The sequence below is a fragment of the Mesoplodon mirus genome (assembly GCF_964341445.2).
Source record: "Mesoplodon mirus genome assembly, chromosome: 7".
Classification (NCBI taxonomy): Eukaryota; Metazoa; Chordata; class Mammalia; order Artiodactyla; family Ziphiidae; genus Mesoplodon; species Mesoplodon mirus.
Window position 1 is genome coordinate 38087498 of NC_138983.1, and position 27785 is coordinate 38115282.

Sequence of the window (27785 nt, forward strand, 5' to 3'; positions counted from 1 at the left end):
CAGATGCTGTCATGTTGATTTTACTTCCTTTAGTCCACGCACCACCATCTGTAAAGTCAATGTTTTCTCTGCTTTACCGAGGAAACTGAGGCTCAGAGTGGTGAGGTGGCTGGCTCCCCAGGTCACACCGCTTACCTGTGGCAGAGCTGGACTCGCCATCTTGCTCTTGGGGCTCTGAGGCTGACGCACCCTCTCCTGACTCTGCAGTGCCTGGAGCAGGCAGCTTCCTGGTGTTGGTTGTTTCTTTCTCCCTTCCAGGGAGGATTCACCATGTGTTCTGAGACGGGTTCCAGGTACACGGGCCTGCTGCTCTTGGCCTTGGCCATCGCCGCCATCATCGCCAACCTCCTGCTGTACTTTCCCAGCGGACAGGTGCTGGAGCCTGCCAAGATCACAGACTTGGTCTGGTTTTTCCACGGCTTTCTTGGAGCTGGACTCTTGGTAAGAATGAGGTTTAACTACCTTACCTCCTCCAGGTGAATGATGCCCCTAAACAAACTTCAAGTCACAGTGCAATTCATCTCCTCATGGGGCCACGCTCCTAGGGCCCCCAGAGCATGGCCGGCTGTTCCTCCTCTGTACCCCACAACATGTGATATATAAACACCCTCCACACTGGCACCTCCTACTGCAAACATCTCTTTATGTGCCTGCCTCCTCCATTAGCTGTGAGCTCCTTAAGAATACAGTCCAAGTCGCATTCACTGTGGCCTCTAAATTACCTACCTAGCAAAGTGCCGGCTCAGGCTAGAGCTTAGTATGTGGTTGTTATGAAAGATATGCATTAAGAAAAGCACAACAGCAGAGCATTTGTCAGGTCATCAGTTTTCAAGATGGTCATCTCGAAAAATAAATTGTGTAGCTCCCATCAAGGTTTCCCTTGGCTAGATTACGGCGTTGGCAAGTTTCTTCTGTAAAAGGCCAGAGAGTGACTATTTCCAGCTTTGCAGGCCATGTGGTCTCTTGTTTCAACTACTCAACTCTGCCATCCTAGGGCAAAAAGCAGCCATTGACAATATGTAAACAAATGGGGGGAACTGTGTTCCAATAAAACTTTATTTATAAAAACAGGCAACCTGCTGGATTTAGCCCACAAGGTGTAATCCATTGCCCCCAAGGTAGACACTGGGTGTTTTTCCTTCCTTTCCACCTTTATTTTCATCTGGCTCCTCCTTTCCCAGGCATCCAGGGTCCCTTAGGAAAAGATCATGGGTTAATGTGAGACCCCAGGGCCGGGCACTGAACTCAGCAAATGGAAGGATGAATGTATGAAGGATAAAGAACCCTCAGAAAAAGGTGACCACCTCCCTTCCTGTTTCTCCTCCCCACACAGTAGTAGACGCAGTGATGTCTCAAGTTTCATCCAGTGGCCACCTGCCCCTCCCATCCTAGTAGAGCTGGGCCTTCTCTTCCTGCCCAAGAGAACCTCTAAATCAGCAATGCCTCAGCAAAGGTTGTCTGTTTCTCAGCTCAGAGCCCTACCTAAGAGGCAGTACAGACCGAGTTGTCTAACAGACCCTGATCAAACCATGCATCTGTCCTGACCAGCTGTGTGTCCTCCCTGAGCTTCAGTGAAAGGAGAATCACACCATCTTACCAGGAGGTGGGGAGCATTAAATGAGATAACATACATAGAGAACCCCGCACATACCTGCAGCCAGTAAAGTGCAACCTGTCCTCTTTCCTGGCCCAGATTACCAGTTCCTCCACCTCCTCTCTGGATCCAGCCAAGCACCTGTGTCCTGCCTCTTACCTACCTTGCTTATTTCTGCAGGACAGGTTTGCATTTCTCAGTTTCACCGCCAAGCAAATCATTAAACTCCCCTTAGCCTCACTCTCCTCACCTGTAGAATGTATAGGTACATCGGCACCCAACTTCTCTCAAGATTTAGATGAGCAAATACAGTGACCATTGAAAGGTGCTGAGCAGCTTGAGGGAATTTAGGCTTCCTATTTGCAGAATCTTAGAATGTTCACTGAAAGAGAGTGACCCAGAGAGGACATTCCCTGGTCCTGGGGAAAGCAGAGTGGAGCCTGGCTCAGGCAGGGACCAGACACCCTGTCTGCATAGCATCCCTCAGTACCAGCCAGCTGTCCAACCCTCACTCCAATTTTCCAACACAACCTCCCAGGATTTCCTAAAAAGATGCTTACACTTGTATATTCACGGCGAAATGGGGATAAAATAAACAGGACCAAACCAGTCCATGCAGTTGGATAAAGTAAAAACCAATGAGCTATCCCCTTTTCTCTTCTTTCCTTCCTTTTCCTTTTTCCTCCTTTTTCCTTTTCTTCGTTCAGGCCACTTCAGTGTCTACTCTATGCCTTCACTCACGCCTGGCTCTAAGACCAACTAAGGCAGTGGCCATGAGGTTGGAGAGAGGAAGGTGCATTTGAAGGGTGGAGTTGGCAGGATCTGAAGAGTGATGGAGGTAAGGGGGCACAAGGAGAAGTCAGGGTGGCTCTGGCATTCTTGCCTGAGCAACCGGGGAGATGGTGAAGGCGTTCCCTGGGGCAGGGACCTTGGGGGGAGGGCAGAGGCTGAGCTTTGTTCCACGTTCCCCCTGAAGGAGCAGAGGTTGGTTGGGCTGGGACTGGAGACCTGGGGAGAGGCAACCTTGAGAACCACCATGGAGAGGTGATGTAGAACTCCGGGGACAGTGGGTTTGCCCAGGGCTCGTGAACTGACTGAGAGGAGAAAGAAGCCCAGGTCAAAACCCCAGGGAACCTTGCAAATTGAGAGTATGCAAAGGGAGGGGAGGGGAGGAAGGAGACTGAGAAAAACAGCTAGAAAGTTTCAGGCAAAGCGAAAAAGTGGAAAGTGAGAAAAGTCGGAAAAAAGAAGAGAGAAAGTTTCTAGAAGAAGAGAGGAATCCCAGTGTCAACTGCAGCAGAAGGGACATAGCTGGGAGCTGAAAAGCATCTGGTACCCAGCAAGGTGCGGATGGCTCTTGGCTGGAGCGGTCCTGAGGGAGGATGGGGACCCCAGACTGCAGAGAGCTGAGGAAGGTGTGGAGGTAGGGAGCTGGGCTCTGAACGGAGGAAGAGAAGCCAATAGGCAGAGCTGCCTTCCTGATAACAAAAAAAAGGCCAGAAAGATCTGAAAAGCCACAAGGGACACTGCAGGCAATGACAAGCACACTATCCATTTATCATCAGCTCCATGCCAAACACTGTGTAAGGATAGGGAAGGGAGAAATCCTGAATTCACAGTTCCTGCCCTTTAATAATCATTGTAACAGGCGTTTGCACAAAGGTTTCGAGTGTATCAAATGCTTGCACACATGGTATTTCATTTGTGAGGTGGGATCACCACCTCCATCCTATGGGTAGGGAAATGAGGCCCAAGCAGATTAAGTCACCTGACTGCGGCCACGCAGAGGGAGCCCGGCAGAATTATGACTTAAAACACTCATCTGAGCCCAAAGCGCATAATCTCTCCATTTCTCCCATTTGATGCACATGTGCGTTTGCAACACGGGACACAGAGAAATAGATGGCACGTGTGAAGCTAAGCCAGCAGAGCCCTGCTCTGTACATGACCTGATGAAACAAGACAGGAAAGTGCCTGCGGGGGCTACTCTAGACAGTGCTGCTTTCCAGATGAGAGAGAAAAACCAGACCACGTGAGTCACTGTCTCCCCACCCACCCTGCCAGGAGGTCAGCCACTCGGGGGCTGAGTTTATACACACAGGGCTCACGGCCATGGTGTGTAAAGTCACATCCAGCAGTATGTCATCTCCTAGGCAGGGAGGTCCCCTGTCCCTACCCATATTATTGATGGAAGGCAGCCTTGGGACCTCAGCAGGGTAGTTGTCTCAGCAAATCCACGGCCAAGAATAAGAGCTCTCTGTTCTCATGAGGCCACAGGCCAACCCAGAACGCCTGGAAGGCTTCTGTGGTTAAAACAGGGCACCTGGGACAAGCATGACATAAACCGAATTGGTTGCTCTAGGGACTGAGATGCAGGGCCCCAGTTTCTTTCCATAGGTAACTAATGGCTGTTTTCCAGCAATATTATTTGCAGACTTGGCAAGACCATTAGGAGGGAGAGGTTAGAACTAGTCCGTGGTGTGGTTTGGGATCACTTGAGGCCTGATGGGAGGTGGAAGGTCTGCAACAGGTGGGGGTCTGCCTGACCCAGCAGAGATGGTCCCTAGGTTCCTCCACCAAGAGAGATGGGAAAGCACACAACTAATTCAGCCCAGTGGGGTGAGTACCTGCCACAGTGGAGGCCTGGAGTCTGCAGGAGAGAGAACAATCAACTCTACCTCTGGGAACCAAGAGAGGCATACCAGAGAAACAGGTATCTGAGCTGTACTGTATAGAGTTACAGAATTAGTAGGTATTTGCCAGGCAGAGAAGGGAGGAGCGTGTTCCAAGCAGAGGAAGCAGTTTCTGTAAAGGCAGAGGAGTATCACAGAGTACGATGCATTCATGGAAACTGTGCAGTTTGGTGTGACTGGAGCAAGGGCTGCTTACGTGAAGAAGGGATAGGAAATGGTGCTGAAATGCAGACTTAGGCAACATTCCGTTTGACCTTGTGTACCATGTTGATGAGCCAGTCCCTTACCCTTGAGTAGCTGACCCACAGGTATTCATTGAGCATCTACTATGTGCTAGCACTGTTCTGGGTATTAGCGATACCGTGGAGAAAAAAAAAAACCAAACAAAATTCCTACTCTCTTAGGGCTTACATTCTAGTGGAGAAGAGAAAGATCATAAATAATCCACTGTGTGGTGATGTCAGGTGGTGAGCACTAGGAAGAAAATAGAGTAAAGGAATAGATAGACAGTGAGATACTGTCTGAGGAGGTGGTGTTTGAGAAGCCACTTGAATGAGGGAAGAATAGCTATGCTGATATTTGGGGGAGGAGCATTCCAAACAGAGGGATTGGCACATTCTAAGTCCCTGAGCTGGGAATGGGCTGAATAATTCCTAGATCTGCAAGAAAACCAATGTAGCTAGAACCACGTGAAAAAGATTTGGAAGAGAGGGTAGGAAATGAGGTCAGGGGAGAAATGAGCATCCACTAGAACTTTTAAGCAGGAGAGAAGCATGCCCAGGTGCCAACAAGCTATGACAATTCTGACTTGAATCCATCGCTTCATCCTGACCCCCGTGTTGGAGCCTGGTTTGCTGGAAATGCCCAGCTATGCTCCCCAGAAGGTGCTTAGAAACACTCTCAGCACCTACCTCCTCCAGGGTGGTTCCAAAAGCTCTCATTTGTCAGGCCCAAACTTGTACCCTTGCCACACAATCTCCAGCTGACCCTCCCATTTGACTCAAGGGAGCTTTGGGTCTCCCAAAGGCCCATCATAAGACAGAAGAATCAGTAATTCCTGTTGCCAGAGAATAATCAGAACTAGGAAAAGAAACTCAAAAAAGGGAGAGCATTACCTCATCTCCAGGTTATGAGTGTACAGCGACCTGAGGCTCAAAGCTGCCCTCAGCCATCCCCCAGGGAAGCCAGGAGTCCTGGCCCATCTCTTCCTACCTGGGAGGCTCCCATCAGCTCTATATCCCAGCACAGAGTTACCATGAGATAACTTTGAGAATCTGAGATTTTTGTGAAAATACTTCACTTAAAGAAATATATTTCATTGAATAAGTGGGAAATACACACGACCATCACACCAGTCAGGTTTCTCTAGAAAATTTTAATATGCCTCATTCGTGCAATAAACAGTGCAGGGTATACCGTCATTCAGTGATTTGTGTGAGGTCCGCAGAAAGCACCAGCAGTTCTGATCTTTGTCTTCTCCTCTGGGGCTAAGAATTCAGGTATGTGACCTGATTTATATCAGTGTAGGGAAGAAAGAAAATATGGCCGAAGACCAGGAAGGGAAAGGGAAAGAGTGGGATGGCAGCCCTTTAATAATGCACTTCCTCTCCTCTCTCACCTCCTCAGCTCAAAAATTGTACTCTGTTTAAGGCGTCTTGGAACTGAACATTTAAACTGGAAAGAATCTTAGACATCAATATTTTTTTTACATCTTTATTGGAGTATAATTGCTTTACAATGGTTAGTTTCTGCTTTATAACAAAGTGAATCAGTTATACATATACATATGTTCCCGTATCTCTTCCCTCTTGCATCTCCCTCCCTCCCACCCTCCCTATCCGACCCCTCTAGGTGGTTACAAAGCACCGAGCTGATCTCCCTGTGCTATGTGGCTGCTTCCCACTAGCTATCTATTTTACGTTTGGTAGTGTATATAAGACATCAACATTTTAACAGTTCTTATTTTATAGATTTTTTTGTGTGATGTCATTTCCTGCAAATGAAAGTTACCATCCCTTTATTCCTCATCTAGCCTTGATTTATGCCATCTCACCTTCAGCTTTGGTTTTTTTTGTTTGTTTTTGTTTTTTGGCCACACTGCGTGGTTTGTGGGATCTTAGTTCCCCTGACCAGGGATTGAACTTGGGCCCAAGGCAGTGAAAGCGCAGAGTCCTAAGCAAGTCCCTGGTTTCTTTTTTCTTCTTTTAAATTTTTTAAAAGATGTCATTGAAGTATAGTTGATTTACAATGTTGTGTTAATTTCTGCTGTACAACAAAGTGATTCAGTAGTACATATATATAGTCTTTCTCATATTCTTTTCCATTATGGTTTATCATAGGATACTGAATATAGTTCCCTGTGCTATACAGTAGGGCCTTGTTGTTTTTATAGAGTTAAAACAGAGATCCAAGAGTGGTTAGGCTAGATGCAGATCATAGAGCTAGTGTACAGCATAGCCAGGTGTAGAATGCAGGTTTCTGGGGACTCATCTGTTGACGCTTAAAAGATGCCCAAAGCAGGGCTTCCCTGGTGGCGCAGTGGTTAAGAATCCACCTGCCAATGCAGGGGACACGGGTTCGAGCCCTGGTCTGGGAAGATCCCACATGCCGCGGAGCAACTAAGTCCGTGCGCCACAACTACTGAGCCTGCGCTCTGCAACAAGAGAAGCCACCGCAATGAAAAGCCCACACACCACAACGAAGACCCAAGGCAGTCAAAAATAAGTAAATAAATAAATAATAAAGATCCCAACTCAATCATATCTTTTGTCATATAAGGTAATATTCACAGGTCCCAGGATTCAGAAGTGAATATATCTTTGGCAGGGCGGGGGCGGAGGGAGCCTTTTTGTTCAGCCTACTACAAAAGATAACATTTGAACTGACCCTTTGCAGGCGAATAGGAGTTTATCTGATGGCAAAGGGTGAAGGGCATATTCAAAAGCCCAGAGACAGGAAGGTCCCGGGTGTCTCCTGGGGGCCCACAAGGTGGTGTGTCAAGAGGTCTCTACGGAGGAGAGGTGAGGCTCTGGTGGCAGGTCAGGAGCAGGGCATGAGGGCTCACGTACAATGTCCAGGACCCGTGTTGTGTCCTACAGGCAATGAGGAATCACTAGACATTTTTAAATAACTTGACTTTTGGAACTTTGTTCCTAAATGGTAACATTCCCTTCATTACAAGAGCATCTTCTTTGCCACAGGTTATGGTGCCAGCCCTGATAATGTTGAGGGGAGGTGGAGAGTACTGCTGTGCTCACAGATGTGGGGTAAGTACTGTGGGGTCTACAGAATGTTTTGACTCCCACCCATACCCCCAAAAGGGCTTACTTCCTAGGCTGCAAGCTTTCTCTCTTCTGAAGGCCAGACTATTAACCCACTGACCATACTCTAATACTTCTAATACGCTCCTTTCATTTATTTAGTTTTATTGAAGTATAGTTGATTTACAATATTGTGTTAGTTTCAGGTGTGGAGCATAGTGATTCAGTATTTTTGCAGATTATACTCCATTACAGGTAATTACAAGATCATGGGTATAATTCCTTGTGTTATATAGTATATCTTTGTTGGTTATCTATTTTATACATAATAGTTTGTATCTGTTAACCCCATATGCCTAATTTGTCCCACTCCCCTTCCCTCTCCCCTTTGGTAACCATGAGTTTGTTTTCTGTATCTGTGAGTCTGTTTCTGTTTTGCATATACATCCACTTGTATCATTTTTTAGATTCCACATCTAAATGACTAATACTTCCTTTTAAAGTACAGTGATATTATGCAGGGCTCTCTCCAACAGTGATGAGGGTTATTGCATGAGATCCCAGGAGGAATGAGCCTGGAGAGGGTATAAAGAGAGCCGTTAACACACAAAGCCTGTGAGCTCTGGTGAACCAGCCTGCCAGGGTTTGTTTGGTTGTTTCTATCAGTCTGTCTGTCTGTGGGAAGGTCTAGGACCCCCCATCCTCTGGCTTTCTTATTTCCCTAATAGCCAGTAGATTAACACATCCTAGAACTGGGATTTGAGCAAGAAGGGAATTGGAGATTTTACTGTCAAAAACTCTTTCACAGATACTCCCTTACAATCACCCCATGAAGAACAGAAGGCTGACACTCTGTAAGTGTATCCATTATGTATTTATGTCTTGTTCCTGACATGTGGCCCTCTTATGCCACTGGTCTTTCTACTGCCCAACACTGCTGGAAGAAACCAATGGAAATGTCACCACAAATTTTACAAACTGGTCTACATTTGATGAATAGGAAAGGAAAAGCCCAGAGAGGCTGAGTGGCCTGCCCAGATTCACATGGCTGTAATCTTAAAGCTGGAATGGACATATAGGACTATTTATGCAACTCCAGGAAGAATATAAGCTGCTTTCTTCAAGGCAAGGTCCACAGTTATCATCTACATACTCCCAGATGCCTGATACACGGTCGGCTCTCAAGACACACCCAGTGAAGGCAGGTCTGGCTGAGCTGGGACTCGTCTTGGTCTCCTGACCCCCAGATCGTGCTCTTTCCCACATACAAACCTGCTTACCAAGGTCCCTGCTCACAGCAAGCTGTTCACTGTTCTTATATTCCTAGTTCATACACTGTCTCACTTCTTTTCTACTCCCAGAGTCCCCTCTCCCAACACTTGCAGTCCCCAGTCAGACCCTCCACAGAGACCTTGGCCACCAGGTCATTTGAGGACCATCTCCAAGGAGCTCCCTGAGTCATTCCATTCAACTCCAGCCAGCCCCTCCCTCACTTCTTGTGGTAAGAAAGACACAACATGGACGTGTAAGGAATAAGAGCTCATGTTTGGAAGAAAATGAGTCCCTCAGCTTTGCCCCAATTTAATGTGCTAATATGCCAGGAGGTTGCCTGTCCCAGACACTTGCCTCGCTGTCACACTCATTCACCCATCCAGCCAACACATTTATGGAGTTTGTACACAGTACAAGGCCCTGTGTTGATCACTGACTCAGGCATTAGAAAAGTGATTATTCATTTATTCATCCAATCATACAACACTTACTAAACACCCACCACCAGGATGGCGAGTAGGTTTCATTTAGGTTTCAAACAAAGCCAATACCAATTGGTCAGACGCTCTGTTTTGAGGACTGTGGTGCTTTTTCTTCTAGGGGAAGAGTACTGAGATCAGTAACTGATGTCTGCTGTGAGTGCAGACCAGGAGACTGGAAGTACACCTATATTACATGCCAGGCAGTGTGTAGGCTCTAAGAGTTCAGTGATGAATAAGTTACATTTCCTGCTCACAATTTTGTAGTGTGTGATTTCATTCGTTACAATTGCAAATGGAACACCCATTTATGATAAAAACCCTGCAGAAAGTAGGCATAGAGGGACATACCTTAACATAATAAAGGCCATATATGACAAACCCACAGCCAACATCATTCTCAAAGGTGAAAAACTGAAACCATTTCCTCTAAGATGAGGAACAAGACAAGGTTGCCCACTCTCACCACTATTATTCAACATAGTTTTGGAAGTTTTAGCCACAGCGATCAGAGAAGAAAAAGAAATAAAAGAATCCAAACTGGAAAAGAAGTAAAACTGTCGCTGTTTGCAGATGACATGATACTATACATAGAGGATCCTAAAAATGCTACCAGAAAACCACTAGAGCTAATCAATGAATTTGGTAAAGTAGCAGAACACAAAATTAACACACAGAAATCTCTTGCATTCCTATACACTAATTATGAAAAATCTGAAAGAGAAATTAAGAAGCACTCCCATTTACCATTGCAACAAAAAGAATTAAATACCTAGGAGTAAACCTACCTAAGGAGACAAAAGACCTGTATGCAGAAAACTATAAGACACTGATGAAATAAATTAAAGATGATACAAACAGATGGAGAGATATACCATGTTCTTGGATTGGAACAAGCAACATTGTGAAAATGCCTATAATACCCAAGGCAACCTACAGATTCAATGCAATCCCTATAAAACAACATATAGCATTTTTCACAGAACTAGAACAAAAAATTTCACAATTTGTAGGGAAACAAAAAAGACCCCAAGTAGCCAAAGCAGTCTTGAGGGAAAAAAATGGAGCTGGAGGAATCAGACTCCCTGACTTCAGACTATACTACAAAGCTACAGTAATCAAGACAATATGGTACTGGCACAAAAACAGAAACATAGATCAATGGAACAAGATAGAAAGCCCAGAGATAAACCCACGCACCTATGGTCAACTAATCTATGACAAAGGAGGCAAAGATATACAATGAAGAAAAGACAGTCTCTTCAATAAGTGGTGTTGGGAAAACTGGACAGCTACATGTAAAAGAATGAAATTAGAACACCCCCTAACACCATACACAAAAATAAACTCAAAATGGATTCTAGACCTAAATGTAAGATCCAACACTATAAAACTCTTAGAGGAAAACACAGGAAGAACACTCTTTGACATAAATCACAGCAAGATCTTTTTTGATCCACCTCCTAGAGTAATGGAAATAAAAACAAAAATAAACAAATGGGACCTAATGAAACTTCAAAGCTTTTGCACAGCAAAGGAAACCATAGACAAGGCGAAAAGACAACCCTCAGAATGGGAGGATATATTTGCAAATGAATTAACGGACAAAGGATTAATCTCCAAAATATATAAACAGCTCATGCAGCTCAATATCAAAGAAACAAACAACCCTATCCAAACATGGGCAGAAGACCTAAATAGACATTTCTCCGAAGAAGACATACAGATGGCCAAGAAGCACATGAAAAGCTGCTCAACATCACTAATATTTAGAGAAATGCAAATCAAAACTACAATGAGGTATCACCTCACACCAGTTAGAATGGGCATCATCAGAAAATCTACAAACAACAAATGCTGGAGAGGGTGTGGAGAAAAGGAAACCCTCTTGCACTGTTGGTGGGAATGTAAATTGATACAGCCGCTATGGAGAACAGTATGGAGGTTCCTTAAAAAGCTAAAAATAGAATTACCATATGATCTAGCAATCCCACTACTGGGCATATACCCAGAGAAAACCATAATTCAAAAAGACACATGCACCCCAATGTTCACTGCAGCACTATTTACAATAGCCAGGTCATAGAAGCAACCTAAATGCCCATCAACAGACGAATGGATAAAGAAGATGTGGCACATATATACAATGGAATATTACTCAGCCATAAAAAGGAATGAAACTGAGTCATTTGTTGAGACGTGGATGGATCTAGAGACTGTCATACAGAGTGAAGTAAGTCAGAAAGAGAAAAACAAATATCGTATATTAATGCATGAATGTGGAACCTAGAAAAATGTTACAGATGAACCGGTTTGCAGGGCAGAAGTTGAGACACAGATGTAGAGAACAAACGTATGGACACCAAGGTGGGGAAACCGCGGTGGGGTGGGGATGGTGGTGTGCTGAATTGGGCAATTGGGATTGACATGTATACACTGATGTGTATAAAATTGATGACTAATAAGAACCTGCAGTATAAAACAAACAAACAAACAAACATAAAAACCCAACTAATACTAAACTTTCTTTGGGTTATTTGTATAGAAATATGTTAATATAAATGTTTTAGACATTACATGAAATTTCTAAAAATATTATATGTTCTGGTATAATGTTATAAGTCATAATTCTAGTTATTACTTTAAAATGTGTATCACAGAAATAACTAAATTTCCTTGTCAATTGCATTATTATTATGAACTTTCATTAAATCTTTAACCGTGGTCATTTTTCAGTCTTTTGTCATTTACAGACCGTTGTGGGTGTACTCTGATGCTTTTGCAAATATGTTCCTATAAAAGGGTTTCATCTTCAAGGAATTCATGGAAAAGATTCTGACAAGTACAGGTTTCTGGTAACTGACTATACTGCTGAACTGAATGAATAAGCATTTTCAGAACTCTAATGGAAAACTGATGAATTCATAAAAGTTCTAACAAAAGATCAAGATGAAAAAAAATTAATTACATGGGACTGAGTGAACTGATGAGGATGATAATAATTTTTGTGACTTTCTGTTTGAATAAAAAAAAATCTCTTAGAGGGAAACATAGACAGAACACTCTATGACATAAATCACAGCAAGATCCTTTTTGACCCACCTCCTAGAGAAATGAAAATAAAATAAAAACAAACAAATGGGACCTAATGAAACTTAAAAGCTTTTGCACAGCAAAGGAAACAATAAACAAGACGAAAAGACAACCCTCAGAATGGGGAAAATATTTGCAAATGAAGCGACTGACAAAGGATTAATCTCCAAAATATACAAGCAGCTCATGCAGCTCAATATTCAAAACAATAAACAACCCAATCCAAAAACGGGCAGAAGACCTAAATAGACATTTCTCCAAAGAAGATATACAGATTGCCAACAAACGCAAGACAGGATGCTCAACATCACTAATGATTAGAGAAATGCAAATCAAAACTACAATGAGGGGCTTCCCTGGTGGCGCAGTGGTTGAGAGTCCGCCTGCCGATGCAGGGGACACGGGTTCGTGCCCCGGTCCGGGAGGATCCCACATGCCGTGGAGCGGCTGGGCCCGTGAGCCATGGCCGCTGAGCCTGCGTGTCCGGAGCCTGTGCTCCACAACGGGAGAGGCCACAACAGTGAGAGGCCCACGTACCACAAAAAAAAAAAAAAAAAAAATCTACAATGAGGTATTACCTCACACTGGTCAGAATGGCCATCATCAAAAAATCTACAAACAATAAATGCTGGAGAGGGTGTGGAGAAAAGGGAACCCTCTTGCACTGTTGGTGGGAATGTAAATTGATACAGCCACTATGGAGAACAGTATGGAGGTTCCTTAAAAAACTAAAAATAGAATTACCATATGATCCAACAATCCCACTACTGGGCATATACCCACAGAAAACCATAATTCAAAAAGACACATGCCCCCCAGTGTTCACTGCAGCACTATTTACAATAGCCAGGTCATGGAAGCAACATAAATGCGCATTGACAGATGAATGGATAAAGAAGATGTGGCACATATATACAATGGAATATTACTCAGCCATAAAAAGAAATGAAATTGAGTTATCTGTAGTGAGGTGGATGGACCTAGAGTCTGTCATACAGAGTGAAGTAAGTCAGAAAGAGAAAAACAAATACCATATGCTAACATATATATATGGAATCTAAAAAAAAAGAAGGTTCTGAAGAACTCAGGGTCAGGATAGGAATAAAGACTCAGATGTAGAGAATGGACTTGAGGACAAGTCCTCAAGTACCCTTAAGGGGCAAGGGTAAGCTGGGGCGAAGTGAGAGAGTGACATTGACATATATGCACTACCAAATGTAAAATAGATAGCTAGTGGGAAGCAGCCACATAGTGCAGGGAGATCAACTCCATGCTTTGTGACCACCTAGAGGGGTGGGATAGGGAGGGTGGGAGGGAAATGCAAGAGGGAGGGGATATGGGGATATATGTATATGTACAGCTGATTCACTTTGTTATACAGCAGAAACTAACACAACATTGTAAAGCAATTATACTCCAATAAAGATGTTAAAAAAAAAGAATTGCAAATGGAGCAGATGAATGGACATAGGTCTTCTCAGCTCTAGTGCCCCCATTTTTTGTGTGCATTTGGGAAGCAAAACAAGGATGCCCACCAGATCAATTCCCCTCTTCAATTTGCCAGGAAACTCAGGATGGATCTTTCAGAAGGACCACCACCTCCCTCTGCATTGCTGCACTGAATTTCTGATTCTGTTCCATTGCAGATGCTGTTCCCTGTGCTCCTGGCCATACAGGGCACTGTGGGCGCCGTGTATTGTGTGGTCATTTCTTCACTGGGTTTGCTCAGTGGCCCCCTCTGTGACACAGGCAGTGGAAACTACACCTACCCGTTCAGGAATTACTCCCTGGAGTGAGTAGCATTTATGGCCTTGGGTCCGTGTCTAACATCTAAAGATGATACCGTGATGACCACAAAGAGTGTGTGCTCCGAGAATTGACTATGCAGTAGTGGGGCCAGGTACCCCCATTCATACTTGGTGTCTTGCTCTTCTCTCTGTACCAGATTGACACATTTATTCCCAAATCACCAATTTCTAGAGGTGACTGGCCAAGGCAAGGTGTGCCCATGAATTAAGCAGTTCACCTAAGGTATTCAGTACAATACCTTGACTTCATTTTCCCCCATTATTAAACACAGGTGAGCATGTGCTGAGAGCTTGCTTAGTACTGACTAGGCGCTGTGATAAGAGAAGGGATTCCAAAAGAGGGATAAGACCACTTGCCTATTTAAACCTTGCCTGTTCACAGTCTAACTGGGGAGACAATAGTCAAATTTGGGGTTTGTTTTGTGACGATCTCAGCCTATCAATAAGTAGTGTTGTGGTTGGACCAGTCCTTGTGGTTCTTATTATGATTGCAAGACGCCCTTTAGAAATAACCATCAAGAAACTTTGAAAAAATAAAGATTTCTTACATACAGGACCTGGAAATTACATGGCACACCTGGGGTCACACAGCAAGGTCGGGGGGAGGGGAGGTGGGGGGGTAGGGAGCACAAGTGCGTGGGCCTGGGGTTCTGCTTTTATTGGGTTTGAGGCTGGGGGTCTAGGGTTTCGCAGGCTCACTCTTTATTGATGAACTTACAACATAAAAGCAGGAATTTAAAGCACAGGAATAAAAAAATAAGTGGCCCAAAAGGTCGGTCATTGAAATCAACCAAGATAGCTAAAACAAAGGAGCCTCAGTCAGGCTTTTACCTAGGTGTGAAGCTGGCACTGTGTTTATCTGAGATAGCCCTCTGTGAAGCGGATGCCTCACAACAATCAAAGCTTAAGTCAGGCACTTGCATTACAAAAAGAAAAACCAACTGTCAGGGTTTACACTGCAGGGTTGCACAGATATCCTTAAATGGCAGGCCCTGTGACGCCCACTGATTTTCCTAAAGGAATAAGGAAAGAAACCCAGCACCAATGATTGAGAAAGACACTGCTTCTCTTCTCATTTCACGTTCTCTCCCTGGTAGAGCTCATCCATCCCCATGGCTTTCAGAACCCTCCATCTACCCATATAAATAATCCCCAAATGTCTATCGCTAGCCCAGATCTTTCTTCTGAATTCCTGACTCAGATACCAAATTACCTCTTTGAAATTTCCTCTTGCGAATTTCAGATCATTTCAATATTTTTATGTCCAAACCCTTGATGTTCCCTTGCCAATTTCCTCTCTGTCATCCCCAGCCCGTTAGATGGCACCCAAAACCTGTGAGTCACTGATTATTCTCCCTTCTGCACCCCAAGTTCAATCCACCACCAAATCCTGTGAGTTCTACCTCACCAGTGCACCTTGAATCTGGCCGCTGCTCTTCGCCTAGTCTGTCATCACCCCGTTCCAAATCTGCAACACCCTTTGCTTCCGTGTCTACACCAGCCCTCCAGCAAGCATCCCAGCTCCGTTTTCTCCTTCAATCCTTTCGCTGTAGATGAGCCGGAGGGGCTTTGTAAAATGTAAAAGTCCTCATTAAGGCCAAGAAATCTTTACATTTAAGGAACTTGCAATCTCATTGAGAACTCAATAGACGAGTATGGATATGGGTGAAGGCAGAGATTAAAGGCAGAGATACCAAATAATATATAACCCTATGAAACAGGGCCTGAAAACCTATTGCATTTTCTCTTTGTCCAGCTAGAACCCTCTGATTCCAAACATTCCTTAGAGTTTTTGCTTGCCTGCTGTTTCCTCTTATAAGGCTCTGCCCTCCCCTTGGCTGCTGCCTCCTTCAAGGCCAGGTGACTCCATCCTTCCCCCATGAAACCCTGTCCAGCTACTCTAAACCTCTAGACCTCCCCGTTTTATGATAATAATTATAAATATATTGCCTACAGTGCCTACTGCATGGCAGACACTGTGCTAATATCTAATCCTCCCAACCCACTCGATGGTATTGATGTTATTTTTTAGCCCCATTTTACATATAAGGAAGCTGATATACCGAAACACTTAAGAAACTACTGGGGCCAGGGAAGGCTGCATATTGACACACATATCAGTCAATGGTATATTGACTATTTTGAGTGAAAGTTACTTAAGAAAGAGATGAGGTAAGAAGCCCATTCTGACCCTCCTCTCTTGTCTCCCTGAAAGCAGGAAATAAATCTCTCATGTGAAAGGTGCACTCCCTACCTCGGGGCCTAAAAGGACACCCTTATTGCCAGAGATAGAGAGTTCAGGGCCAAGGAGTCTATATGAACAGGCCTTGTTACTTCCTTAATTTACTACCAAGCTCGAACTGTTTAGATTCTTTACTAATTAAGCAACCAAACCTAAGTTTCTTTGTCCTGTCGATTCCTCACAAATGTATTGTTTCTTTGTCTGAAGAGTGTAAAAGCTGCCTCCTTTGGGGAATTCCGTGGTGGTCCAGTGGTTAGGACTCTGCACTCTCACTGCTGAGGGCCTGGGTTCAATCCCTGGCTGGGGAACTAAAGTCTCACAAGCTGCATGGGGTGTGGGCAAAAAAAAAGCTGCCTCCTTTGGCCACTACTTTAGGTCTCATTTCTACGAGACCTCCAGGGGCATGCATTAAATTTTGTTTCTCTTTCTCCTGTTAATCTGTGTTGTGTCAATTTTATTATTAGTCCAGCCACAAGAACTCAAGACATGTAGAGGGGGACATTTTATCCCTCCCTGACCAAGCTTATCAAGAACTTCCTAGTGAAGAAGCTGGAGTTAGGATCTGGGTCTGTGGGACTTCAGAGCCCGAGCTCTTAACCAATCCTTACTGCCCCTGAGATCCTTAGAGCAGTTCAAATCTTGCACCACACAGTTTTCCGCTTCTTCCTGTGCTCCCTTGTGTGGCTATGTCTGTACCCACAATGCCTTGCTCAGATGCTGTGCTGTTACAGGGAAAGATGGTGTGTTCAACCCTCGACCAATGGGCAGTCATGAATGTACTGTCCTTGTGAAGATGAGAGCGATGTAATAGACTAGTGCCTCTCACATGCTTGTAAATGGCAGCTTTCTCCTTTTCCTGGCTCTCAAAGACAGGCTAATTGTCTCCCCTGTCCTGGCAGGAACAGCTACTTACTCAACCAACCCACCTGGGCTAACTGTCAAGAGCCTGAGCACATCGTCCTCTGGAACGTGGTCTTGTTCTCCATCCTGCTGGGGATCGGCGTGGTAGAAGCTGTCCTTTGCCTCAGCCAAGTCGTCAGTGGACTCTGTGATATCTTCTGTGGTACATGTGTCCGAAAAGGACAGGTTGGTGCTTCTAGAACCCAGGAATGTTCAAGTCATTTCCCCTGACCTGTTTCTCACATCTCCCTCCTACCCCAGCCTCACACTCCCAGAGGTAATCCAGTAACCAGGGAATGCCTTTTGAAATGTCGAACTTCATTTGCCACTTGGGGCTTAATTTTCTTTCAGGTGACCATAACTGGCTTATGACCAGCCTAAGAAGTCACAACTGATTGGCAGAGTTCCCCGGCTTCAGAAGGACTGGATTTGGTGAATATCAATCCCCAGAGTTCTGAGAAGCTGAGGAAAAGCCCCTGATTTTTACAAAAGTCAACAGTTTTGATCTTTGCTAGAATCAAGATTGTCATTTCCCCCAAATGATCTCTAGGAACAATATAAGAAGTCATAGGGCTGTAAATAATTTAAAAATTTTAATAATAATATAATAATAGATACTTAACTGTATTCAGTTGTTACTATATCCCAGGCCTCGTGCTAAGCACTTTATCTACATTATTTCAGTTAATCCTACGAAGCAAGAAGCGTTATAACGCCATCTTACAGATGAGGAACTCAGGCTCAGAGAGGTTCAGTTACTTGTCCGAAGTCAGCAAATCTAAGTTTTGAACTTGAGCCTGATTGCAACATTTATATTCTTGACCACTCTCTCCAGTGGTACTCAAACCACTGGACTAGTTCTGTGGATTATAATAGGTGTTATTACACCCCAAAAAAGGGGTGGGGGAGACTCTGTGGTCAAGTTAATTTGAGATACACTGGATTAAACAAAGTGTAATCGGTTTCTCTACTGCAGGACTTGTCAGAATCTCTACAAAGCCAGTGTGTATAGCTAATTTCCAGGAAGAGAATAGCAAATGCACAATTTCCCAGAAGTCTTATTTGACCACAAAACCCTTTTCTCCTGGAACAATTTTTAACGGGGCTAATATCCCATGGAGCCCACTTTGAAAAGGAATGCATCACTTAGTGATGAGGTAGAACCTACCTCACTTAACCCATGAGAATCCAAGAGACTTTTCCAAACCACCAGAGAAGCAGAAAAAACATGGGATGAAACAGGTTAAGGACGACTCACCTGTGTTGAAAGGAAAAAAAGTTGTGTTACAATTGCTGGAATCAGAAGTTTTCTTTTCAGGCTTCCTTACTGTCATTGCAGCAGACATTTATTTTTATTTTTTATTTTTAAAAATTTCTATTGAAGTATAGTTGATTTACAATGTTGTGTTAGTTTCAGGTATGCAGCAAAGTGATTCAGTTATACATATACATATATCTATTCTTTTTCAGATTCTTTTCCATTATAGGTTATTACAAGATATTGAATATAGTTTCCTGTGCTACACAGTAGGTCTTTGTTGTTTATCTATTTTATAGATAGTATTGTATATCTGTTAATCCCAAACTCCTAATTTATCCCTCCCCTTTGGTAACCATAAGATTGTTTTCTCTGTCTGTGAGTCTGTTTCTGTTTTGTAAATAAGTCCATTTGTATCATTTTTTTTAGATTCCACAAACAAGTGGTATCATATGGTATTTGTCTTTCTTGAAACAAACACTTTTAAGAACTTAATCTACCATACAAGCCATGGCAGTTCCCAAAGAGGCATCAGATAGGGTTTCTGCTTCAGGAAGCTTGCAAACTAATGGATCTTGCATAGCTGACTGCTTCCACAGATGATATCCAACTTTGTACAAATAAGAAAAAAAGCAAATGTTATAGCTTGGTAAGTAAACAGAGCCAAGGGCAAATTTTTAAAAGGTGCCTTCTCCTCCAGGTTGATGCCCATTTGGGGTGGAATAATGTTCCCCCCAGAATTCATATTTAACAGGAACCTCAGAAGTGACCTTATTTGGAAATAGGGTATTTGTTGATGTGACTAATTAAAATGAGGTCATACTAGATTAGGGTGGACTCTAAATCTAATATGACCAGTGTCCTTGTAAGAAGAGAAGAAACACGCACAGAGAAGGCCACATGAAGATGTAGGCAGAAATTGAAGTTATGCTGCCACAAACCAAGCGATGCCAAAGATTGCTGGCAACCATCAGAAGCTAAGAGAGAGACATGGTGCAGATGCTCCCTCTGAGACTCCAGGACCAGCCACATCTCGATTTCAGACTTCTGGCCTCCAGAACTATGAGTGGATACATTTCTGGGGTTGTTTGTTTGTCTGTTTGTTTGTTTTGGCCATGCCATGCAGCTTGCAGGATCTTAGTTCCACGACCAGGGATTGAACCCGTGCCCTCGGCAGTGAAAGCACAGGGTCCTAACCAATGGACCACCAGGGAATTCCCAAGTTTCTGTTGTTATAAGACACCCAGTTAGTTGTAGTTTGTTACAGCAGACCTCAGACACCCATACACAGTCCCACACCAGGGCGCAGGCAAGCTGGGCGCAGGTGAGCCGGGCACAGGCTGGATCTCAGACCCCCACTCAAGCTGAACCACTACCTTGTACAGAAACATTTATCCTACTCAAATGAAGGTGGCCCTGCTGATGTCACAAAGGCCCAGCTGCCTTGCTACCCCAGGCTGTTCCTTCAGCTTCCCTTTAGCCCTCCCACTGACACAAAGCAGATACACAACCCCCAGAAAGAGAGGTACCCAGAACCCTGCAATGAGCCCAGAACTGAACTGGCCCCTGAGACTGTTCCCTCAGCCCTGACAATGCTGAGGTTGTCATCCCTGTAAGAAAACTGGGCTTATGGATGGGAAGTCTTTAAAACAGTTGGTCCAACAGATTGAATGGCTCTATATGGCCCAAATACTGTTTCCCTGGGAGGGACAAAATCCAAAGCGAAAAGTTTTATTAGCTTTTCCCCATTAAAACACCCTCTGTGTAAAGTGATAGATTTGAAGCAAGGGAGGAGAAAGGTTTTCTGCCTCTGGCAAAAGTCCCTCTTGTGGTTCCTCCTTTGGTGAGTAAAAGGAACTTGGAGTTAAAGACACCAAACTACAAACATTCTGTGGCTAATAAAGTGGACCCCCAGCTCATAAAGGCAACAGAGTTCGGCTCATGTGCTCCATCAAGGGCTTTGGAGGGTGGAAAGAGCGTCACCAACATTTTAAACGTAGGACCAGCTATAAAATGAGTCATGGTTAATCCACTAAAAAAGTGTTTATTGCCAAATGAAAAATAAATTAAAATAAATCTGAAATTAAATAGAAACAGTTGATTTTTGAGGCTGACTTAGGTCTACTTCAGCTACATGACAATTATTTCCTGAGTTCCTACAATGTGCAAAGCAAAGTGCCTGGAGAAAGGAGGGATGGACGGGGCTCTCAGTTCTGAAAGAAGGGGTTTAAGTGGAGGGAATTATTTTCAGCGCACAACTACCCAGATGTAAGGCAGAAGCAGGGGAGGTGGTCATTTCCACTTCAATCTCTGTGTCTTCAAGCATGTCTCATCTTTTTAAGTTCCTTACTTTCTCAAGAGAAACCACATGTTTTCCAGATCAGAGTTGACTGACATTGCTTTTTCCAAACTCATATTCTGGATGTTTACAGTGTTTATATAACATGGTACATCTGTTACTGGAAATATGAAGAAAATAGCTCTTCATGGTGAGTTTAGAGATTCTTTACTCTTTACACTGTGCTATAGTATAAAAATGTCCACATTTTCCAGAATGAGCACTTAGACTTTTATAATTATAAAACATGTGAAGGGCTTCCCTGGTGGCACAGTGGTTGAGAGTCCGCCTGCCAATGCAGGGGACATGGGTTCATGCCCCGGTCCGGGAGGATCCCACATGCCGCGGAGCGGCTGGGCCCGTGAGCCATGGCCGCTGAGCTTGCGCGTCCGGAGCCTGTGCTCCACAACGGGAGAGGCCACAGCGGTGAGAGGGCCGCGTACCACAGGAAAAAAAAAAAAAAAAAAAAAAAAAAAAAAAAAATATATATATATATATATATATATATATATAGTAGGTCAACTATATTTCAATTAAAAAATTTAAAAGACCTGTGGCCGTTGTATGAACACAATAGCTGCTAGAGTTTTCTCACTTTTACAGAGATTCTCAAGGACCAAGGTGTCTTGCTTGCTTTGCTTCTGCTTCATCCAACTGCCAATGGAGCAGAATCAGGTCGATGTGGGGAAAAGAAGCATGATAATACAGACATCACTAATAGCTGACAAGTGTGTCTGATTTTAAAGCTTAAAATTAGCTCACATTTCTATTAGGTAGAAATAATCTGGGAAATACAAATTAAACCCTGTTTGTCACTTTAGTCTTGAAAGTTTTGCTCGTTGCTGAGTGGTAAGTGGTGACAATTCATTTCCTTCTCATTTAGTCCTTCACAGAAAACAGAGGTATCTGCTTCGCCTTATAGAGGCTGCTGGTAAATCTCAAATGCTGGCATTTTCTGTAGCTTCTAATTAGCCATATGAGCCCTAAACTTAGCCCATAGGGAGCACTCCTTCTCATTTGGAGAGCGTGTTGGTCATGCATCATGCTGGCACCAGCCTGCTATAATGACTCTCATAATTCAAATCCAGTGACATTTTTGTATGACGAGACTGCAGCAAAACAAGCCAAGCTCAGAGGAAGTACAAATAAGGCCCAGCTGCCACCCCTGCTGGCCTGACTCCTGTCCTTCATGCCCAGGGGAAGTTGGATGGGCCTCTGGTGACCCTCTCACAAGTCAAATCAATCACTCTGAGCTGGACTGTTCTGGGAGGAAACTGGGAACTTATCCTTTCATTACTTAATATCCTACAAGACTCTAGAATCCATCCCCTTCATCGTGGGACATAAGCTTTGGGCTACTACCTGGCATTCTATCTCAGCTTCGTCCCTGACTGTGTGACCCTGGGCAAACTGTCTCAGCTTCCTTACCTCCTAGGAATGTTGTTAGGGTAAAATGAGCTAAAATGGGAACCTACTATGCGTCAGAAACACAGTAAGCTCTGAATCGATGTTAGCTGGTGGTGTTGTTTCTGTCCCTCATTAGTTCTTGCCTGACCTATTGCAGTGGCCTCTTCACTGGTTTCCTGCCTCCAGTCTCCACCTAAATCCATCCCACACATTGTTGCCAAAGTCACCTTTCAACACAGAAAACTGATTCTAAAACCCTCCAGTGATCCCTGTGCCAAGATACAGCCAGACTCAGGCGTGTGACCTATCAAACCCTCTATCACCTCTGTCCCTGCGCCATGCTGTATGCTCAGCCCAGAATGCCGTGTCTCACCCTGACCGCCTGCAAAACTACCCACCCGTTAAGATTAAACTTAAGCCTCATTTCCTCCGACCTTCTCCTGCCACTCCAAGCATCTTTTTCTTTGCCTGCTGTAGAACATTCAGTGTTGCCTTTTATGCTGGCTCTTAACTGCATTATGCTGTCATTGTTGGCCCAGCATGACTTCCTTCTAGACAGTTTAGTTTATATAGACCACGAGAGAAAGGTCGGGTTCAAGGACTATAGAGAATAGCAGCGCTGACTCAGTAGGGATGCTTTCACTCTGGTTTTCCAGCACTTCTGCCAGCTAGCAATGCAGAGAATACACACAATGCAATGCTATGCTCTCTCTGTGATGCTAAGGACTTTAGACTTTGCTCTGCAGAGAGAGAGTTGTAAGAACGGGGAGTGAAGTGCTCAGTTTTACACACCTAGCTAGAGAATTGAGAACTGATTGTATGGAGCAAGACCAGAGTCAGGAGGGAAAGGCGTAAGAGGTTGCGGTTCCCCAGACAGGAGAAGTTAACAGCCTGAACTAGGGCAGTGGCAAGGGGTTGGAGAGAAGTGAAGAGATATGAGAGAAATTAAGGAGGAAGAATGTGATGACTGTTTGGAAACAAGAGTGAGGAAGGAGTTGACTGAAGATGCTCCTAATTGAGGGAACCCAGAAAGTAGACGTCTGCGAGAAGAGGATAAATTCAGTTTCGTTGTTGTTGTTGTTATTTCGGGTTTTTTTCTTGCGGTACGTGGGCCTTTCACTGTTGTGGCCTCTCCCGCTGCGGAGCACAGGCTCTGGACATGCAGGCTCAGTGGCCATGGCTCACGGGCCCAGCCGCTCCGCGGCATGTGGGATCTTCCCGGACCGGGGCACGAACCCGTGTCCCCTGCATCAGCAGGCGGACTCTCAACCACTGCGCCACCACGGAAGCCCAAATTCAGTTTTTTTAAAGAAAGGATTTACACAAAATCAAGGGTACATAATGATGCAAATGGACAGTGACACTCCTCAATTCCCACAGAGAATGCCCAAAGGTCAGGGGTCTCAGCAGACTGTGGGGAGAGAGGAATTTGCTAGGTCAAGGAAGCCCAGAAGTGAGGGTCTGCTGCCTTTTATTCAATTTTAGAGCCAGAATAAGAGTAATACAAGATCCCATCACTGGTTCTAATGTCTGGATGTTGGGTTCACAATATCCTGCTGCCCCAGTTATACAAGCCATTTACTTGCACAAATGCAAGGTTTCAAGGTAGTAAGGTAGTAGGCCTGACCTTGGCTTGTCACACTGTGAATATTTTGCTCTATCTATCTATCTATCTACCTATCTATCTATCCATCTATCAATAGATTAGATGGTAGGTGCTCAACAAATATTTGTCAAATAAATAAATGGCATCTATAAATGAATATAATAATACTGACTTCATAAGGTTGTATAAATTTAATGAGATAACTAGGTAAAGGCAGACTACATTTTATACATAGAAAAATCCTGGTGGCATTTACTAGATATTTAAGTAACCATATTTAGCCTTACTCAAAGGGAACTAAAATATTTTATCATATTTATTCATTCAATCATTCATTATGTCTGTTGAGTATATACTTTGTATAAGACATATCAAGACAAAAACATATCAAAGAGACATAATCTAGTGAAAAAATACTATGAATAAGAAAAAATAACAGGATGAGATTGATAGATGAGGGCAATTTTGTATATCATGGAAGGCTTCTCTAAGGAGGTAATATTTGACCATGTACTTAAAGGAAATGAGGTATTATGCAGATATCTGAGAAAAAGAGTTTTAGGCTGAGATAATAGCAAATGCAAAGGCCCTAAAATAGCAACAGCTATGGGTTGCATTTTTCTGTTTCTTGGCATGTCTAGTCGTTTTTGTTTGGAAGCTAGACATTATGAATTTTACATTATTGAGTGTTGAATCTTGTTCTATAAAAGTGTTCTATAAAAAGTGTTTTACATTATTGAGTGTTGAATTTTTATCTGGCCAGTTTGGCAAATTACTTGAAGTCCAGCTTGATCTTTTTGAGACTTGTTTTTAAGTTTTGTTTGTGTGGGTCTAAAGTAGTCTTTACTCTAGGGCTATCTTAGCTCTATAAATATGGTATTAGCCTTTTGAGATCTATACTGAATGCTCCAGGAATTCAGTAGTACTATCCCTTGACTGATTAGACCACAAACAACTTTCAGCTTTCCAGGTGTAAGCTCTGGGAATTTTTCAATTTCTAGGACTCTAGCCATGTTTTTGCCTGCCTCATGGAGTTTTACCCTATGCACGGTTTGGTATTCAGCAACAGACACAAGGGGCTCGCTCCTCCTCTTCATTATTCTGATTTAAAAATGTTAGCAGCCTCAGCCTCTCCAAACTCCAATCTCTCCTCAGCTCAGCAGGGTCACCATGTTCTGCTTAGATTCTCTCTCCCTGAACTACAGTCTGGAAAGTACTCCCAGGCAGCAAGCTGGAGTGATCATAAAGCTCACCATGTTTGTTTCTAGTTCTCTGATTTGCAATTCTAAAAGTCCAGTCTGGCTGTTATGTGAATAGAATGAAAGATAGCAGGAGTGGAAACATGAGATCAATTAGTAAACTACTAAAGTCTGGGTAAGAGTAGAGTGGAGCAATGGAGGAAGTGAAAAGAAGTTAGATTCTGGATATATTTAGAAGGTATAATCCACAGGGTTTGCAGATGAATTTTACATAGAGGTGAAGGAAAGAGAAAATTCAAGGATGATTCCAAAGTTTTTGTCTTGAGTAACTAGATAAATTGTGGTACCATTTACAGAGATAGAGAACACTGGGGGAGAATCAGCCTTAGGAACCAGGGGAAAGATGAAGAGTTTGGTTTCAGGCATGTCAAGTCTGAGTTTCCTATTGGCATCCCTGGGGAGATGATACATAGTCAGTTGGTTATATGTGTCTGGAAAGCAAGGTGAAGGTCAAGATTGAAGACATAAATCTGGAGTACAGAATGAACTTAAAGTCAGGACTAGATGAGCTCACCTAGAAAATGAATGTAGCTAAAGGGCAGATTCAAAGCCTGAGGCTCAGGGGGCTTCAACACTTAGAAGCCAGCAAAGCAAACTTACATATCCTCCACATTTTCACAGTGCCATTTCCCAGTGACGGCTAAGATGTGAGGTTTCCAGAAAGAAAAAAAATATAAGGCCCATGTCTCAACGCAGCCCCAAAGAGTCATATCTTATGCCTAATAACTCTAGAAAGTACAACTACCTTCTATGGCCCACATGTGACTGAGACTCACCTAATCAGCCCATGCAGGGCCAAGGTGAGTTTATAACTAAAGTACAGCATGATGTGGTGACAAATGCACAGGAATAAGCAACAAGAGATGTGAGTTCCTGTCCAGACAATGGCTCTAATTAACTGAACTTAAGCAAATACCAACCTCTCTGGACCTTAGTTTCTTCACCTATAAAATGAAGAGATTGAACTAAGTGATCCTTAATGTCTCTTTCAGCTTTTTATTTTAAAAGTCCTAGAGAAAAAGTTCTAAGGACCAGAAGAGATATATTTGTAATTCCATCCCCCACAAAAAGATCTGCCAAATGTTCTCTCCAAATGTTCAGGAACAAGCAGTGCCTCTTCATGTATCTAACTGCTCCCTGCACCCTATGCCTCCCTTCCAGAAAGGTGGTTATCCAGAAAGGACCCACCAACCACTACAGAGGGAGAGACTTCTCATTAGAGCTCTGAAGGTTTTCTAAGACTCAGGGTATCCATCAGAGTGCAGTCCACACCACATCAACTACCATACCAGTTAGCTGAACTGAGATGATTTAATATAAAGAATGGTTAGCTAAATGGAATATTACTCAGCCATAAAAAAGAATAAAAGGGCTTCCCTGGTGGCGCAGTGGTTGAGAGTCCGCCTGCCGATGCAGAGGACACGGGTTCGTGCCCCAGTCTGGGAAGATCCCACATGCCGCGGAGTGGCTGGGCCTGTGAGCCATGGCTGCTGAGCCTGCGCGTCCGGAGCCTGTGCTCCGCAACGGGAGAGGCCACAGCAGTGAGAGGCCCGCATACCGCAAAAAAAAAAAAAAAAAAAAAAAAAAAAAAAAAAAAAGAATAAAATAATGCCATTTGCAGCAACATGGATGGACATTTGGAATATCATACTAAGTGAAGTAAGTCAGACAGAGAAAGCCAAATGTCATATGATATCACTTATATGTGGAATCTAAAAATATGATACAAATGAACTAATTTACAAAACAGAAATAGACTCACAGACATAGAAAACAAACTAATGGTTACCAAAGGGGAAAGGGTAGGGGAAGGATAAATTAGGGATTTGGGATTCACAGATACACACTACTATATATAAAATAGATAAACAACAAGGACCTACTGTATAGCACAGGGAATTCTATTCAATATCTTTTTATAACCTATAATGGAAAAGAATCTGAAAAAGAATATAACTGAAAAAGTTTGCTGTATACCTGAAACATTGTAAATTAACTATATTTCTGTAAAAAATATGAATTTAAAAAATTATCCTAAGTAAAAGAATTCAGATACAAAAAAAACAAAAAAAGTTAGCTAGGTTTGAAGACCTGAAAAGGCAAAAAGAGAAAACTAAGATATAACAGAGGTAACAAGTGCAGGATGAAGCTTCAACCCCTAGGGTGCGTAAACAAAGAGAAGAGTATGGAATGATTAAAACCTAGGAGCTTGGAGGAGAGGTGCCTTGGGGCTGGGATCCAGACCACTGAGGAGGAGGCACTGGCCAACTGGAGTTGATGGCCCAGGTCAGGTGGGGAGAGTGTTGCCATGAGGCTGATTCTGCAAACGTTGGGAAAACTGCAAATTGGATTCACCTGCTGATTGGAACAAACTGGCCCTGTCGAGGTGAAGAAGAAGCATTGTTGGGCAATGCTGAGAGGCACCAGAAGCAAATGGGCCATGGCCATGTCCCTTTTTCCTCTTCCAGCCCTCCTCTAGTGCCCCCTACCGGCGCTACCCAGAGCAGCTGGCAAAGGTACTTGGCCAAAAGGTGATTTGTAGAGCCCCAGCCCCAGAGCCAAGTAGAGAAGAGTAG

General features: G+C 43.6%; 1 protein-coding gene across 1 annotated transcript; it reads left to right on the top strand.

Annotated features, from left to right (window-relative positions):
* Window positions 1–270: 270 nt before the first annotated feature.
* LOC309808776 (transmembrane 4 L6 family member 1-like) lies at window positions 271–27785 on the top strand (the record flags this gene model as incomplete). Its single annotated transcript, XM_082629361.1, has 5 exons — window positions 271–441; window positions 7488–7553; window positions 14038–14183; window positions 17341–17527; window positions 27678–27785. The coding sequence occupies 5 exons, from the start codon at window positions 271–273 to the stop codon at window positions 27783–27785; spliced, it is 678 nt and encodes a 225-aa protein (XP_082485487.1).